Source organism: Thunnus thynnus, chromosome 5 (assembly GCF_963924715.1).
Source record: "Thunnus thynnus chromosome 5, fThuThy2.1, whole genome shotgun sequence".
NCBI lineage: Eukaryota > Metazoa > Chordata > Actinopteri > Scombriformes > Scombridae > Thunnus > Thunnus thynnus.
The window spans coordinates 11,062,645-11,082,047 of NC_089521.1; the positions used below are offsets into that span (position 1 = coordinate 11,062,645).

The window sequence follows — 19,403 nt, forward strand, 5'->3', positions numbered from 1 at the left end:
AATTATCATCCTTTGTTAAGGGCTTTATTCTGCTTGTCAGATGTGAGTCATCACCGGGTTCTCCCACAACGTTAGACCAATGTATCCTAAACGTCGGAGGGCCGGGAGCAAGTCTGAGGCGGTAATGAGTTTGTGTGAGAAGACGGGGTCAGGACACAGTGTGTGTGTGTTAATTAATCTGTTCCCGGGTGGGAGGAACTGAAGCGAGATGATGAGATTTAAGAGAGTAAATGGGTGTGCTGCACTCGAGCTGTCCTCTGTTGAGTGAGCGAGCAGGGCCAGAGGCTGGGCAAATGGCCGTCACCATAGTAACCAGATAACTTCCCTGGCCCAAGTCACTCAGTCAGTCAGTCATGACAAGCAAAGCCTGGGAACATCAAACAGAAAGAACATAGTGTCCCCAGGCATCTTCAAATGAGACAAAGGTAGATGGTAGAGAATCTGAGTAAATGTGTGTGCATGTGTGTGTGTGCCTTCATCGTGCACACTGAAAAACATTTAAAAAAAAAACCTTTCTCTTTACATGGCACTGAGCCTGAATTGTGACTACTCTGATAGCATCAACACCTGCCAGTAATATTGTTAGATCCAAAAGCCTGCTTTGAGGGAATAGCACCTGTCTGTGCATTCTGCACCACTGTCAGCTTGTCTCAACGCGCGTATATAGGATCCGCTTTATTTTTTCCATGGGACAGTCTTGGAGTCCAGGTGTGAGTCAGATCTGCTGTCTGTGCCCAGGGCTCCTGATGGCATCCAAGCCCCCGTGGTAATCAGCCCACTCTGCCTGCTGTTGCAGCCCGCCTGCCTCCTCCTCCTCCAGTGGCTCGTTTCAGAAACATCTGGTGGTTTACATGCAGCACACACCACCTGCCAGACGCCTTGCAGGCAGTGGCACCACTCGCACCTCTCAAGTCCGCCCCACAACAACGCGGCGACACAGAAATCACCAGGAATATCTAGACAAACTGTGGCTGTGAAAACAACTGCACAGAAAAATGCTGAGCGTTTTTAAGTTCCGTTCAGCATTTCTGCAGATGTAGGCTTGCAAGCAATCTGTCAGCTGATTTGTAAATGCTTAGCCATTACACTGTGGAACAATAATTGTGTTTTTTCTCGGATGCATGATTTTCCAGTAAGCCAGGTGAAAAATTTGATATGGCTGGCTAACGTCAGTCAAGTGTGTCAGTTATCTCTCTTATTTAAATATTGCTTTTTAAATTAGAAATTCAGATTCACCTTGATCCACAAATTTCTCTAATTGGTAAATATGAAAGAAAACAAAGGTTTTATGCAGCAGTTAATTCAATTTAATCATAGAAGCACAAGGCATTAACATATTTGTATTTTTTTTTATCAAATAACATTTATAAAACTATTGTGCAAAACAATGTCCTTTTAATCTTCTTCAAAGGCTCTGCACCAGTGGATAGTCATAGTCCTCTTAAATTAGGAAATATAACAAGTATGCATAATTTAAACAGCAAGTTGTAAGCTTATACACTATATTTACATTTTTACACAGACCTGGATTTCACGTGCCCCTCACTCAATGATAAAGAACAAGGCAGCTTTTACAATCAGCAAGTAAATCAATAGGCTGTACAGAGAAAACTATAAAAACAAGCAATGAACTTTTGCTGTTTGGCAGATTCTTTTAAAGGAGCTTTCCCAGGCATTTGGCTGTTTTAAGGTGTTAAGAAAAATTACCAGTTTGAAAGGGCATTTTAAAATCTGGACAGGACAGGACTGTACAAACGTAACAGTAAAACTTGTTGAACATGCAGTCTACCAGCAAAGCAAAACCAAACTCACAAAAATACAAAATAAATACAATAAAGTTAATACATTTCAAGTTATCAGATGACCTTCTTGTCAAGAGATTCACCATGATCATGAAATAATTTGTACTCTGTTGTCTCTCATTATCAAAAAGGTGTACATACTGTATAGTGAGGGAGACAACAAATCGGGCTGAATATCTTTGACCTACAGTATATTTTGACATGTGAAATAAATGTCTTTTGAAATAGAGAGAAATCAGAAATGTTTATAGGCCGAATAGATGTAAACACTTTGTGCTGACATTTTTAACAGTAGTTCGTGGCATCTTTGTGCATTACCACACTTTTCAAATATTCAGTTTTTTTATTTTTTTGTTTTTAACAGTCAGTCTATATAAATGTATATAGATGTCTTCCAGTTTTTCTACTGCTGAGAGTACTTTAGTGTTTTTCGAGTTCACACACATATAGCAGATGGTCCTCTGGAGACTTCCCATGGCTCTTGCTGAGGTGAAGCTTGATGGCGTGCTTAGTGGCAAATTTACGGACACAGAGCTGGCAGCGGTACACTACCCCATTACTACTGCAGTCATCTTGTGATTGTGGAGAAAGGAAGGACTCCAGGGGCACAAGTTTCTCAGTGAGAGTGTGGGAGTCCCTGACAGTCTGTTTTGGGGACAGCTTGGCCACGTCCCTGATTCTGAACCCCAGGTGGGCTTCCAGGTGGCATACATATGCTGCTGGGGTTCGGATCTGCGAGGCACAGTCACTACAGAAGAATATAGGCTGACCAGAGTCCAAGTTCTTGAGGAACTTGGTTCTGCCGGTTCTCCTTAGCTGGTACTTGACGTTAGCCAGCCAGTGGCTGATGGTGGTCATAGAGAGACCTGTGAAACGAGACACATGCATTCTGTCCTGTGGGCTGAGGTCATTGATGATGTACTTCCCCTCTGATGTCTGCCTCAATGTTGAGGCAAACTGGGCCTGCAGAAGGAGGAGGTGCTGTGGGTTCCAGTTGGAGTGACGACCCTTGCGTTTGTGGCCATGCAGGGATGAGTCATCATCATCGTGCGTAGAGACCACAACCTCCGCTTTGTCTGTGACCCGGGACCGTGAGGAAGGCTTTGGGACATGGTGGGACTGTGTCAGGTTCCTCAGCATGTCTGAGATATCTGACAAGGCGTTTTCGTGTAGAGGGCTGCTGGATGTGTAGGGAGAGACCACTGTTAGCTTTGCAGGAGTAACAAGAGAGGAGGGGGAGATGGAGGAGGCTGTGGATGAGGGTGTTAAGGGGGCTGAGCCTACAGAGCCTACTCTATCGCTTTTCCCTTTTGTGAGGTCCATAGGCTGGTCGTCACTGGGCTGGCAAAAGCTATTATCAACTACACTTTCTGGCTTTTTGGTCTGTGAGGGAGGAGCGGCCACAGCAGCCCTCTCAGCCATGCTCTGGCTGAGCCTGGAGAGCAGGCTCAGGGGATCTTGGTTTGGCAAGGAGGGCTTGGCTGCTTTCCCCAAATGAATGTTCATTACTGACTGAAGAGCACTTAGAGGATTGACAAAGGGCTGCTCTGGAGGAGTATGGCCAGTGATAATGGCGGTGCTGCATCTCAATGCAGAGGTGAGTGGGGATTTGACTGCTGTCTCTCTCTTGGGTTCTGTTGCCGGGGATGCTCTGTCGCTATGGCTTCCCCTGTCACTATTGGCTGGGGTGACTGCCCTCCATTCCCGTGGTGAGTCAGCCTCTCCTCCCTTATGTGATTCTCCAGCCTCACTACTACAAGGAGAGAGATGGTTCTCCCTCTTTGGAGACAACTGCTTCACCCTTTGCTCTACTTTTGCTACTTTCTCAGTCACTTTTTTCACTAAATCCTCCATTGCCTGGAAGTTGTTGCTGGGGAAGGGGGAAGACTGCGTCAGCGGTGGGGAAATTAGGGGCTGGTTCTTGGCGAGGGAGGACAGCACTCCATCCCCTCCGTTGAACAAGAACTTCATTGGGGAATTCTTTTCCATGCTGCCCTGTTGGAGCTTTAGGGCACTGGGGAACTGGTAGGCTGCATGGATGCTAGGGTAGCCGCCCCAGCTTGGATTTCCACTCTGGGCCTTGTTGATGGCTGATGTCACAGTGTTTTCCAGTGATTTCAGAATATCAAAGCCCCCTTTAGGACTCTCCTTCAGGTCTTCTTCAGTAAGATAGTTATACTTTGAGATGTCATATTTTTCCTCCTTCTCAGCATCCTCTTCCTTCCCAACTAAATCTGCAACTTGCTTCTCATTTTCAACAGCCTCTTGCTTAGTACACTCCTCCTCAACCTCCTCCTTTTTGATCTCTTTGAGAGGAGGGGAGGTAGCGGGGGGAGTCGTGGTAGTTTGAAGAGGTGGAGGAGAGAAGGTGGAGGGTGCGAGTGGGACAGACTGGACCCTCTGTTCAGTAGGTGTGGTAACCCTCCCTGGGTTGGGGGAGGTGGCCTCAGGAAGTGTTTTGATTCTCTTTCCCACAGAGCTGGTCACCCTCAGGAAGTGTCCTGTCACCATCATGTGGGTTCTCAGCTCTTGCAGTGTATTATGGGAACTCCCACACTCCATACACTTAAGGATTTGGAATTTGTTGGATTCAAACTGCCAAGCATAGCTAGCGCCGTTCTGGTGGCCATAGCGGTTATTATGGGCGGTGTAGGGGCTGGAGGAAGGTTTCTGTGAGGATTCACTCAGGTCTGAATGTAGGTGCTTAGCTTTGGGTGTTCCTTCTCTAGAACGTGGTGAGGCAGTGAGGTCCAACCCCACAAGCCCCCTTTTTTTAGAAGATATGATTTTGGCTGCCACAGGGGCCATAGGCTCCTTCAGAGGCACTTTCTGGTAGTGTTTGGTCTTGATCATATGGACACTGAGGTCCTGGAGGGATTCAAAGGAGTGGCCACAATACATGCACTTCAAAACCTTCTGAGCATCCTCCTTCCCCTCCATTTCTAACAGGGATCGCTTGCGTGGTTTGGACCAGCGCTTTGCACCACTGCCTGCCCTGTCCTGGTTGTCATCGCGGTAGTGGCCTGTATCATTCATGTGAACTGTCAGCTCCACCAGGGTATCATAAGCAGCACTGCAGCCCTTACAGCGGAATTTACTGGCTCCAGTGAAGATTGAGCCAAACAGCTTTGGGTTTTGCCTGTGGAGCTGGACTGTACTAAAGAGGCTGGACTCAGAATGAGCAGGGTGACGACTCTGGGGAGGATGCTGTTGAAGTGTCTTTGCCACTGCAGACTGGTGCCAGTCATAGCTACTGCTGCTGCAGCTACTACTGCTACTAGTGCTGTTGCTGCGAGTTGGCTTCTCCGTAGAGGCAGAGGACTGTGCCTGCGGTGGTGTAGAATTAAAGTTCAGTGGTGACCAGAGCGGACTGGTCAGGAAGCTAGAGTAGACAGCCTTCATATGTTCCAAGGTGTCCATACCTATGGGGGGTGTCTTAGTGCCACCATTCAGAGGTGCTGTGACCAAGCTGCCCTCAGTTTTTCTGGAGGGGCTCTCAAAGTCTGAGAGACGATCACTGGTCTCACTCACATGTGACTCACTGTCCATCTCTTGTCCAGAGAGCTCTGCGGCCCCTGCTGATTCCTGGTCATATGCCTGGTCCTTAGCAGGCCCTACACTTTGCTCCGCAAACTCATCTTTCATGGGAAGGTCGTCCTGAGGGGCTGAGGGTAGGTCGTCTGCTTCCACCTCCTCATCCCCCACAGTGTGCTCTGCCAGATCCTCAGGAGAATAGGCTGCAAGAAAATGGAGACAAAGAGAGAAAGAAAGAGATGAGTTAAATTGCAGAGAGTGAACACACTATGTTAGAATAACTGGAGAAAAAGTTTCCCTGCTATGTGTGCCTGAGGACTCCCAGGGATAAATGAGCCATCTGTGTGGGAGCCTTTAAAGCTGAGCTGAGAAATTACAGTCATCCCATTTCACCTCATCAACCGTTGAGGTGTTATTTTCCTCTAGGCGAGCCTGTATTTATATACTACCCCAGCCACACGGAACTTATGCCTCCCCTCTCTTCACTCCTTCTATTGGAGGAAAACAAAAAAGAAATATCTTGGCAAAAACATAATGCGCCATTTTATTTATCTCAGGGCGCAACAGCTTGAAATGAAAACTAAATCTGAAATTAATGAAGCCCAATCTCACTGTGGCATTCTCCTCTGGGGTAATAAATGAGTTGGATCAACCTCCATCTGTCAGTTAATATGTCTGACGCCTCTTCATCTGCCTCTTCTCTGATTACACACACATACATACAGACACACACACACATGCACACGCACACAGACAAAGAACATATCATGAGGAGTTTAAAGAAAGGGATGTCAGAATTTTGTTGAAGAAATTTCGACATGTTAGATAGAAATCCCACAGTGTCATCTGGACTGAAGTGAGTTCATTAGTGTCTTAATGTGTGGAAAATGGTCAATACTCTGGGTTCATGCCGCATTCATGCTGCAAATCTCAACAGTCGACACAGGTGTTAAATGTCATGCAAACGTAATACGGAGGCATTTCACACATCATAAAAAAGAAAAAGACAGGAAGAAAATAAAAGTAGGTAGAGAATGAAACAGAGGGAAGAGAGGGATTTAGAGGATGAGGTGAGAGTGAGGATTGTCAACATGATGGCGATGCATAAGCGACCTGTCACTTTGCATGTAGGCGCCCACTGCTCATATGGAGAGAAATGGTAAGTGTGCGTGCGCATGAGTTTGTATGAGAAAGATACGTGTACTTTAGGGCTGCACACGCACACACACACACACACACACACACACACACACACACACACACACACACACACACACACACACACACAAATACACACAAATCCCCATGTCCTCTGTGGCTGCAAACCTGCCCACACAACGCCAACTCACCCACCACTCACCCCCGTCTTCCGCAGTGTCACCATGCCCCCCTCCCTCATTTCCTGTCCACCTCACTCACTAAACCGCTCAACTTAAGGAAAAACAAATAATCTCTGGACAGGTCTGAGGCCATTTGGACAATATTGTAAACTAAGACAAATGCCACAGAAAGAAGCTGTAGGTATGGGCTTTAATGCTTTGGGCACTCACACAGTCAAGCTTGTGCATGTGGACACAAACAAGCACACACACACATACACACACGCTGTGACTAAATCCTTCATTCCCCCCACCGCCCTACACACACACGTCCAGTCTAAACAAAAATGTCATAGCTGAAATAACTCTCATTTCCAGTGCTAACAGCCAATCTCTAGGCAGCCATGCGGCTGGCGCTGGTCTGATTTGGGCCCTGGGGGCACAGTCAGCAGGCAGCCCCACTGAGAGGCCAGCCTAATGGAGACCTGGCAGGTGCGGCCCACTCTCCGTCCTCCCGGAGATTTGGTTTGTCACTAGATATCCATTACCTGCCATTCTCCGCTGATAGGCCCCGACAGCCCTGATCAAAAGATGTCGTCGGGCCCCAGTCCGCTTGGCAGTCAGTGGCATGTCGTTTGTAAAAAGGGCCAAGCAGGGTGTAAATAAAATGACATGATCACTTCCCTGGCCCCTCATGTTCTGGACACAATTATGATAATGTGGAAGTGGAGGGGAGGGAGGGGTCTGGGAGGATGGAGGAAGGGGGCGAGGAGGTAAATCGCTCATGCTCGGGCAAACATGCGAGGGAGATATCGCACTGCTACCAGTGCTCAAGCAACTGCCCGTAACCTTTTTCCTTTCGCTTTACTCTCTTTTCTACCTCTCGTCGGGAAGGTAGTAGTGTCAGATTCTCATTTGAAAGAGGAAATCCAGCCAGGATGAGGTAGTTAATGTGTTTGTCTCCTGACTAGCTGGTCACAGATGTCAGATTGCATCAGGGGAGCCTGGCACACCGCTTGACCAAGTTGTCAGGTCACCTTTCTCTCCCTCAACAAGGAAACATTCCACATATTTCTCCACATTGTCTGGCTATTTCATCAAACTATCGTTATATCCAATTTCACATCATGCGATCACATTCGTAAGCCTTCCCTGGCCTCTCAGTGTGCTTTAACTTGGTAGTAAATGTTTTACATTTCATACTAATAGAGCTGCGGCCCTTTAGGTTATTGTTCATTTGTCATTAAGCCGAGATAGCGCGCAGAGGGGGAGAGAAGAGTCCAAAAGGACCAGCTATAAAAACCTACAGAGTCTAGCCGTGCTCCCAGGCAATTTAAAATGCAAAACAAAAACCATTATGTCTGAGCACTATCTGTTAATTTAATCCCCAATGACTGATAATCCATCACACAGGGTGACAACCACATCCAATTATTCTCCCTGGCTTGACTGACAACAGAGGTTATTTATCAAGCTAATAAAAGGTGATGGGAGTATAGAGGCTCCCTTAGAATAAAAAAAGAAAAGGATTATAAATGCAACAATACTCTTGGATTGCAGTCTTAACTAATATCTAAGCATATGGTGTAGGGCCAGTGTGTGAGTTTTCCTAATGTTTGTGTATATGAGAGAGAAAGTGTGTGTGTGTGTGTGTGTGTTCTTGTAATGATAAAGTGAGCTGATGCCATGTGGGGGAAAGACAAGAATCATTAGCTTCCTTGAATGATTCCTTTGGGGTGGGGTGAATAAGAAGGGTAGGAGGTGCACTTTCACACAATCTACATCTCAGTCACGGCTCACACAAAAATAGCAATAACACGTTCACACAAACACACGAGCTGCAGAAAATATAAGTCTCACATGCAGAAACACACATTTCACCTTAAGATACACAGCCTCAAATATACCCTCACGTAATTATAAATAAAGCAAGTCAGTCAGTCATGACACCAGCGCGGCCCCCCTACCCCCCATCACACACACAAACACACACGCACGTAGATGCAAGAGATGAAGAAAGACAGTGACATCTTGGCATGCAGGAGGCATTCCTGTGGAGTATCATTTTCATAAACATAAGGGCCGCAGACGAGGAGGGAGAGATCATCTGATAGAAATACTGCAGTGCTGCTCTGACGATCAGGAACAACAGACAGGGCAGGGACAGGGGGTGATTAAGCAGGAAGGTGCTGTGGCTGCCTGTAAAGCAGAGCCTTTCAGTGTCTCTCTCTGCCTCCTTCCCTCTGTCCCATGGGTTATTTCTCCTCAAGTGCTGCTGAAAATACTGTCTGTTTTTGATGCTGTGTTTTAAACCAGGCCTCGTATGCATAAGAGATTATATGAAGACCTGGATAAAAAAATAAAAAAAATAAAAAAAATAAATCAATCGTCTGTTTCTCAAGTAGAAATCGTACACTGCCATCTTTAAAATAAGCTTCAAATCTTTTAATAAATGAGTGAATTTGTGAATATGTCTTCATCAAGCTTCAATGAAATCCTGTCCTTTTTCTTAAATCAGTCCCTTGATGACCAAAGAGCATGTTCCTGGTTTGGCCTCCACAGCTGGGGAAACAGTCTGGAAGCCAGATCACACCCAACAGCAACGGGGTAAACAGGATGTGTCATTAAAATCTCTACCTGTGTCTGACCCTCAAACTCCAATGACTGCTTGGTCTCTGAAAATAAAAAAAATACAACCTTGCCACAAGCATTGTGATATAAAATGCTGAGTCCTTTGTGCGGTCATTACGAGTACGATATTTCATCTGTTCTTTTTTACGCTAAAAAAGGCGCTGCATAGACAGAAGATGTCTGTATATTGCAGAAAGAATGTACAGCGCCTCTGTTTCTTTTTCTGACATTATTGTGCAAAGCTGTGGTGAGAACACACACGCACATACTCCTATGTAAAATAATCTCTAAAAATGATGGTTAGGCACTTCTGTTAACTGATGTAATGTATGATGTAAATTCAGTGTGTTCATTATAGTACATTATGTGGATAGAAGAGAGGAAGAAGAATGCTTGGTTAACATCCTCAGGGGATTTTAAAGAAAATAGAACCAAAATGCATGCTATTGCAAAAGTAATGTTTATATGGGTTTTCATAGCTCCATTGCATCTTTATTTATCACTGTATCACTGTACGCAGAGAACTGTAATATGCGCAAAGATGCAGCTGGAGTCCAGGGAGGGGAGAGGAAGTTGTCTACATGGGTGGTCCTTTATAGCTTACTGTAAAGATTACAAAAAAGCAGTATAAAGACAAAAACAACAAAAACAAAGCACAGATTGCCGTCTATTGTTACTAGTTAAATAAATTCTACAACTATGCATGATTATAGGATTTTGCCCTGTTGACATAAAAGAACTGAAACACACTGAGCTGTACTTGCATAAAAATACTATCTAAATAGAGTGTATCGTGTCTTATTTTTGAACAACAGAGGGAAGGAGGTACGACGTAGTTGCCGAGACCTTTGATCACATGTTGGTTTGGATATTTGAAGTCAGTCGGTGATTGGGAAGCAGGTCTCTAAGAGGAGAGTTAAACATGAGTGTTTCTTGACATGTGTACAGTATTTTAACTGGACCTTGACGCCCTTAAACCAACACGGCCCCTCAGCAGGGGGCTCTTACTGACAGGAAACAGCTCTAGAACGCTACAGGACAGGAAGTCACCTCAGTCACAATCAAAAAAACCACAAACCACCGACTTCCACTCACTCTCTCAAGTTTCCCAGCTGCCCTAAAACTCTTTAAATAGATTAGAATAATTTAGTCCAAAACAGCCTCATTCTGTCAAAATAGCAGCAGATCAGTAACATACCTAAAATGCCTTTCTGTTGTACACATTTGTCAAAGTAACGCACTCAATCTAACTTAGTTCTCTCTCTCTGTTCCCTTTGATCCTCACAGTCTGGCTCAAAGTCCCACGAGAAAATATGTAACAGGTGATCAGTAGCCATTTGAAAAATTAACAAGTCCTGACATAAGTCCTTTTTTTCAGATATGACCAGAGAAGGCTATCTAGTGCTGCGCACACTCTGGGTTTTTTAATACATATCTCTGCCACTATGTTATGCTCATACAAGCTATCATGTTACAAGTGATCATGGATGTCTTTGTCAGATTTTATTTGTGTGTGTTCTCTACCCCCTGATGGCATTGTGAATACATTGTGTCCGCCGATTGTAGTGCAGGATGTGTGATATGGGAGATGGGAAAAACAGAGAGATCATTCTGGCCCCAGGCAAAGCTTAGGGCTGAACCTTGTCAATGCACAAAGTAAGAAGAGGGAGGGAGGGAGAGAGAAAGAGAGAGAGATAAAGAGAAAGTGCAGCTGAGAGATAGACAGAGAAAATGAAAGAAAAACAGAAAAAGAGACTAACACTCAATAGATTCAACTGTCGGCTGCTCGTTGTGTTATGACTGGACCTCAGAGCTGCCAGCTGCACATACAGAGCTTCAAGACCTGAAAATTAACCTTGTTTGTCTGACACGAAGCGATCCACAAACACATAAATGCCTCCAGTTATATACACCGATATAGAAGAAAACAAGGTGACCAAACTCATAAAGTCCTAGTTTTTACAATTTGAAACTTGATGCAGTCACAATAAGCGATAAACAATGTGGAAACAAACAAACAAAAAAAACAACACAAAGAGGTTAAACAGGTGCAGACTCAAGGGCAGTAACACCGATGGAGACTCCACAGGAAGGCGATGTTCCAGTCCGACATGCACACCGAGCCTGTCTCATCTGGTGATACGTAGTGAGTCAAACTTCCTAAAACTATCCCACATCTCGGCCTCCATCACTCTTTCTCTACGCCTTATTCAAACAGTTCACAATCAGAGCTCCATGAAGCAGAACTGCTGTTTATTTCCCCATTCCTTGAACTGTTTAGGTCTCATTTAACAATGGTGTTAAAAGGTCATCAGGCTGTGTGAAAGGAGCTATACAGTGAGGGAGGCGATAAACTGGGGTTGAAAGTAATGCTAAAACTAAGCTGAGGACACTCACAGTCTGACTAGGTCCAGTAGGTCAAAGACAAACAGTGTGCAATGATTAGTTTAGTTACATTTCTTTTCACCTCCAGTGTAGTGTTTTCATAACTGGATTACACAGGACCTGTTTAAAACCTGTCTGGTCTGCTCATGTTTTCTTTGCCCCATGGACTTTATTGTATTTTATATCAGGCCTGTGCCAGCACAGGGCAGGGTGTGCAGATGTCAGACCTTCCCTTTGAGGCTTTCATGTGCATTACTGTAGCTAAATCTGCAAGTCTAACTTGGATGTCTGTCAGGGCTGAAGGTATGACTGGGAGTAAGACAATAGAGTAGGAGCTCAAGCTGGAGCTAAAGTTGAACCTAAGGGATGGGCTCAAGACTGAAACTGGGATTAAATTTGCGGCTCCTAGCTGGGACTACAACTGGGACTGTGTTGAAAGTTGAATCTTGGGGTAAGTGTGTGTGTGTGTGTATGTGTGTGTGTGTGTGTGTGTAGGGGGGGGGGGACTGGGAACAAAGTCTGGGCTGGGAGTGGGACGACCAAACCCCTCTCACAACACACAGCTGCTGCCATGATCGCCTAGCAACGAGGAGGTGATGGACGCAGCCTGAAGATGGATGGCCACCATAAATCACGGTAGTGTGTAGGAGGAGGACGAGGAGGAGGTAGGAGAATGAGAGAGGGAACAAGAACAGGACAAAAAAAAAACAACAAAAAAAAACAACAACACAACAACAGTTTTTGTGCAGCAGCAGTGTTGGCCTTGCCTTGACCTCTCACTGTACTCTTTTATTCATGATTGTTGGGGAATGACGTGGGGCTGGGGACTCTTCTGGGCAAAGCTAAATGGAAACTTCTAGGTAGTCATTACATTCGGTTCGATTGGATCCAATGGATCATTTTAATGTATAATTGCAATAAACTCCTTTGAGGCTTCTACAGAGTTTTTTCATGATTCTGCTTACTAAAGATGATAATAATGACAGACTATACCTTTCATAAAGCAACTCTCCAGGCAAGGCAATCTGGGTAGTGAAGTTGCGGGATAAACATCCCTGGGCTATCTGATTATGGCCTACTGCTGCGGCACTGGTGTCTAGTAACACTCAGAGAGAGCGCTCAGCCATCCATCACACAGTGAGTGTCTGTCTAAGGCTTTCCACCCTGCTTCTTCTCGTCCTGGCTCTCCAGTTACAGCAATACACGGCCGGCCTAAATAATATTCTTCATGATAAATGGCACTATAAGCCTGGTATCCATCATTAATCTGATTTTTAAAGAAGCATCCATCTTGGAGAGAGCCTGTTAGGGCCACGGGAGAGCAGAGCAGCTCGGGTTCATTTAAAGGCCAGGCTGCTGCATGAGTGATACCTGTCAGCCCTGCTCATCAGGGAGCAGCACACACACACACACACACACACACACACACACACTCATAAGGCATTAAACATTGACGCCATATGGTCACACGTGCATGCGCACACACACATACTTCTACAGTGCCTCTACACATGTTCAGCTTGCATATATTATGAGTACACAACAACAATCACACACTTGTCGGACTTGTTGTATACTCACAAAGCATACTTCTCTCCCTTATACAGACATCCAGAGACGTGTCATGGAAGAACATTCTGTCACTCATCAAAACACAACTCAGTGTAACTCAATCCTCCCTGTCATCTCGAAAAAATCTCCCCTCCCAAACGCTTCTGCTCAAGGGTTTCAGGAAAACTCACTCTTCCCTGGAAAAACTCTCTCACACACAAACGACAGTCTCTTTCCTAGCTCTCCATTTCTCTGTCTCTCTCCACTGACTCTGCACCTCATTCCCCATTCCTCTCCTTCTCTTTGTTTCTCTCAGTCCACTCTCTGTCTTGTTTTATCCTCTTTCACTCTCTCTTTCTCTTCCTCTCTGCCCCCTATCCACCTCCCTCCTCTGTGTGTCTGGTAAAGCCTGTTTGATAAATGACACACGTCACCGTGTCAGAAGCGAAGGGTGGGTCAGTGATAAATGACTCTGTTGAAAAGGAAATCGGCTCTCTGGCATGGCTGGGCTATTCTCCTCCTGGATTGGGTTTCAGGACCCCTGAAGACCAGAGCGGCTCAGTTTCCCCGAAAAGAGCACACATCCCATCAGGCTCTGACGCTCTCTACCTCTGGGAGGGGTGGAAGACTGAGAGCGGGTGGGTGGGTGGGTGGGTGGGTGGTGCGGTTGGAGGGATCCAGCCTGTCCCAATTGTCGCCACAGTGCAGCTGCATCTATCACAACAGCGGTGGGACTATTTTTACAAAGCCTCAGACTCAGTGCCCAGACAGCAGTCCCGGCTGAAAACCTCGGCTGAAAGCACACTGAGAGCTGAAAGGAAAGAGTGGATGGCTAACGGTTTTTCTATTTGTGACACTACTACAGCACTTACACTTCTCTTTCTCTCCCGGAGCCCAACCCTATGGCCTGACATCTGCCAAGTGTGTGTTAAAAAGGAGAGGAGGCCCATTTCACCACCCCCGCTCTTCTTCTTCTCATCATCCCTACCACCAGCACCTCCTCCTCTTCTTCCTCCCCCTCTGCCCTCTTTCTCTCTTCTCTTACACTCCCTCTTTCGCTCACTTGCTGGCAGAGTGGCACTGTTATCATTACACAGGCAGGATTTATGGAGTCAGGGCCTATGGCAAAAACAAAAAGGCATCTGTCAATACCTGTGGGAAACACTCTGTCAGCCCTCCTCCTCCTCTATCCACTGGTGCTCACAGCCTCATTAGGTATGCACTTATCAGACACATAGATCACAGACGTGACTCAACCTCACCGGAATCCAGCAACAGGACTTTCATTAGCAACGGGGACTGCAAGGCCAAAACATTAGCCACACTCACACCTGCAAACAACGCCAGCGGAGGCGTATTGTTGTTAAAGCTCACTAACGCTGTCAGTCCGTATGTCGGCCGAACAATTAAGTTCCAACTCGCGCTCCCCTGCTGCTTCCGTAAGGGCATGCTTTTCACACATAAACAACAGGAAGTCAGACAGATATAAAAACAGCGTACTTCATTTCACGTACTGCTTTTACAACCCAGCCACAACATGTGCACATGTGTCTGCAATGTGTGCTATAAAAGCTTGTATCTTTACTAGCGTCAACACTGCATGTTTGTCTACTACGTCTTGTGTTGCTAAGTTGGCATATAGACTGCATAGGTGAGAAAATATAGAAGAGAAGAAGAAACCGGGCGACGTAAAAGGACTACAGGGTTCAGAGAATTATGGCAAGACCCCAGCAGGTAGTCTACAGTTACAATTCCTTTCATCACTATCATAAGCCAAACCACACACACACACTATCAAACCCAACAAATCAGAAAGTGGATGCCCACTGATTTGAGCCTGCACACAGACACACTCACAGACAGACATGAGTGATGGCTGCCAGTCTGGCAGCTATAATCCTGACCCTGCAGAAAGAAGAGACTGTTGCTGTGGAGCCTGGTCCAAACCAGCCTAGCTCCCCCACCCCTCTCCTTCTGTCTCAGACTCTCTCTCATACACAGTCATACACAAATGACCAGAGCACAGGTAATGGTGTATGAAAAGGGAAGGCGGCTTTCTCTACGGTGGCCTGACAGTGCAGTGACACATGCAACACTCTGGATACTGTAAATACATTGACACCATTCTGTAGACATACTGTACAGGTTCGACATTCCACTCAAATAGCCGCAACTTTGCCCACATGTTGTAAAGCCGATGTCGACTTCCCGTTAAATCAGTGGAGTATTTCAACTTTCTGCAGCCATTTCAGCAGCTTCGGGCCCCAGGGCTTGCGGCAAAGCTAATCGCCAGCCACGAAGGAAGGAGGTCTGTATTACCACAGCTGGGAGAGTCTCTTTCTCATGTTTGCTTGGCTGTTTACGTGGCCAGCTGCCCTTGGTTGTTAAGAGCACTCAGACCTGACCCAGGTACGCAGGCCCATTTGTCACCTGCAGCGGAAAATTGAGTTACAGCACAACCAAAGGCGAGCGGCTCTGTGTAATATCAAGTTGATTACATCAAAGTGGTGGCAAACCTCATTGGGCTGGGCACCCCGAGCTTGTCATCTCCAATCACAGGGCCTGTCAGGACTCCATCAGCCTCACGGCTAATTGGACCAACGCTAATGAAGCAGGCAAAACAAGTTTTCTACTATGGAGAGAGAAACCCTCTCAGACAGAGGAAGGAAAGAGAGAGTGAGAGAGAGAGAGAGAGGCAGAAACTGAGAGAGTGTGTGTTTGAGAGACAATGAGAGAGCAAAGCAGGGTGTGTGTATGTGTGTGTGTATATATGGGGGGGAGGGTGGGGGGGTGGGGGTAGATTTTTCATGCAAGTCTCAAGGTTGCAGTGGGCTGACTCTCCCCCTAAGTCCCTAATCAGGGCCCATCATCTGTCATCCTTTTCTTTGCTCTCTCTATCACCATGCTCTGTGCTGCAATCAATTCATCATCACCCTTTGTGTGCCACTGAACAGTTGACAACTTTATAACTTGCAGCTGCACGGGCTGACTGACAGGGGTGGAAGGGGAGCATGAAAAAATGAAGAAATGAATAGATGAATGAATGAACAAAGAAGCGTGGTTTCAGGGAGAAAAAGTTGTTTTCTAAAAACACAAAACGATCTATATTACAGCCTTTTATTCCCTTTCGTCAACAGAGAAACAGCAGTGTAGCAGGGAGGAGAGAGTAGAGAGGAGGAGAGGAGGAGATGAAAAAAAAAAGCATCCTTCTCACTGATCTGAAATCAGAAAGCTTTCAGTCATTCTTTATGTGCTCCCCGCGGCCACTCTGAGCCAGTGAGCATGTACATTAGGCTGGGGCATTTTGATGAAATAAAAGCCCAGGCCAGCTTATGGCTAAACAGAATGGGAGCACTCACTCAGCCTGTCTCTGATTGACCATTAAAGCCATTGATGAATGGGCCTGTCAGGGGAGAGACAATTATATCAAACATGAAACAAAGCCGTTGTGACGGCCGGTCTGACAGAGCAAACCCATTCCTCCCCTCCATTACATAGCACACGGCTCCTTTTACAACCCCTAACCCACTCCTCCCGCCTCCTCTACCCACTGTGTGTGTGTGTGTGTGTGTGTGAGACTGTGAGTGACTGTGTGTATGTGTTCAAAGTGAACAAGTGAGCATGTGCACATGAGAGTGTGATGTTCTCTGCTGGAAGTGTGTGTCTCTCTGTGTGTATGTGTGTGTGTGTGATGTCTCACTGTGAAACCACTTTGTCCCCCCTTCTTTCACTTTTTCGTGAGTCACTTGACCATCAGAGAGAGAGAGAGAGAGAGAGAGTAAGAGAGAGAGAGTGTGTGTGTGTGAGAGAGAGAAAGAGAGAGAGGGTAAAAAGTACACAGGGCCTTTCAAAGTGGTTTAAACGTGACGTCAGGGGCCTGCAGCACATGGTGGGAAGTGATTTTCTGATGCAAATCGGGAAGGATCAGATCAAAGCCGCATGACAGCCAATCAATCAACCGTCAAATCAGACATGGCAACTGTCGATTATGGCTCCTTCCAGCCCACGAAACCCCATTGTCTGCTCTCAAATTGTTTATCTTATCCCAAGAAAAGAAAAAAAAAGCTCAGAGGTAGGGGTTTTTCTTTCTCGCTTGTGCAAAGAAGTTATGCGCTCGGATCAAATGCGCACAAAGCCCTTATGTCCACCTTATGGCACGCCTCGGGCACTCGCCCTCAACAGGAAAACACTGTTTATTTCCAGAGTTACTATTACAGATCACATTTAGATGGCAGTTCGGATCGGGAAACTGTCGGGGATTCAAGTTGGGAACAATAGGAAGCGAAAGTTTACAGCAGCCAACTCATCCGATGGGACTACAGTAGCTGCACAGCGTGGAGAGCGAAAACGCAGAATCACAGATCGTTGTATACAAACTGTACATCCGCTTTTTAAAAAAGGTAACAGTTTCTATGAGGTCTCGCAAGAGTAGCCAGGAGTGACAAAGCGCATCGTTAGTGAGCAAAAAAAAAAACACAAAGTGGAAACGGAAATGCTGTGACTGTAAAGTGAGCTTTACAAAACCAAAGGTGACATCCGCAGCTTTATCATAATAAACCTTTTTACGCACATTATAGTTGGATCTACGTACCTGCTGCGCGCTTGGGCGCTTCTTGTTTCCTCCGTGGCATTTTTTATTTGCGGGGATTTCCGTGAAACTCCTCTTTTTTTCTTATTCAATATACCCCCTCGCTGTATCCGGGAAGATCCACCTCTACTCAAAAAAGATTCACGCCTTCGTGTAGTAGACTGCACAACATCGGGGAGTCCGATGGAAAGAAAAACTAAAAATCATCGTTACGGAATAGCAGCCTGCGGGGAAAGTCAGCGGGGAAATAAATAAACGGAGCGGGGTTTAAATAAAAAAATATTGGTGTGGTCGCGTTGAGAATGTCAGCGTTGATAAGCCAGCGTCCACCTCGGCTGCCTGGTCTGGCAACAGGCGAAGTTGAGGGATAAGAGAGATGATCGCGTCACTCACAGCAGGAGAATGGGCAAACCCACCGCTCCGTTAACTCTTTACTTCTCAGAGAGGGGCGGACACCACACACCAGTGTCCTCCTACCTCTGCTCTCCTTATGAATCACCGCTTACGAGCTATTAGTTGATTATTACACATTGCAGACTGATCATCACCAACCACAAATAATCTGAATAATATCCCAAAAATGTCTCCACAACGGACATGTGTCAGGTATACTCATCATGAGGGAATATAACATTTTCACATTTGAATTTGAATCTATCCTGGTGAAATTCACATGGAAATGTAGGAATGTGCTGTATTTATAACTATTTATTATTATTGGAGTTTTATAGTTCTTTTAAGTCATTATTACATCCTAGTGATAATAATTAAACACATTTACTACAATCAATTTGCAAAAAACACACTGATGATAAAATTATTTAATCTGACACATTTTCAAAGCTTTTGAACAGGTTCATGATTTCAGTTGTTTTGTGCAATATAAACTATTAATATTGCAATGTAGAGCAGTATTTATTACCATTTTTTACATATCATGTCACAAATGAAAAAAAATGTCTGATAACCAAACAGATTAGACTAGATTGGATTACAATTTTAGCATCATTGCAATGAAATGTAGTTAAGTATCTAACCAAACAGTGCACAAAAAGATATGGTTGTAAAGATAAACTAATATCCAGAATGAACAATAGATCAGTGTGGTGGTGATAGCAGGAATATGTGTATCTGTGATTAATATAAAACAATTAATATAAAATGTACAGTACAAAGCTACGGTATTTAAAGTATTAACAGGAACTAATAAATAGTGTATATTATGTTGTGTTATTTACAGTATAAACAGTAAGCAGCAGATATGTAATGTGTACTATGTAAAAGTAGGAAATATGCAGTTGAAAACGGTTACTTAGATACAATCAGTTAAATGTAGATAACAGGAAGGGTAAATGCAGAAGGAAATGAGGCCTAGTAGATGTGGTTTTTATATGTTGCTTAACCTATTTGTATAATTGTATGTATTGTAAAAACAAACAAAAAACTCACATTCATAGACTATATCATAACTGGTGCAAAAAAAGAAAAAAGTTAAAAACCCCCTTCTCACTCCCCCAAAATGCAAACATGCTTGATGCCTTTTCCTTGCTAATTTAATGTGAGCCGTTAAATGTTAGCTTTCATCACAGTAAA

At 45.1% G+C, this 19,403-nt stretch overlaps 1 protein-coding gene across 1 annotated transcript; it reads right to left on the bottom strand.

Annotated features, from left to right (window-relative positions):
• Positions 1-1,284: 1,284 nt before the first annotated feature.
• tshz3a (teashirt zinc finger homeobox 3a) lies at positions 1,285-18,215 on the bottom strand. Its single transcript, XM_067589196.1, has 2 exons — positions 17,814-18,215; positions 1,285-5,539 (listed from the first exon to the last, which is right to left on the bottom strand). Exons 1-2 carry the CDS (start codon positions 17,851-17,853, stop codon positions 2,223-2,225), a joined length of 3,357 nt encoding a protein of 1,118 aa, XP_067445297.1. The 5' UTR covers positions 17,854-18,215; the 3' UTR covers positions 1,285-2,222.
• Between the last annotated feature and the right edge of the window lie 1,188 nt (positions 18,216-19,403).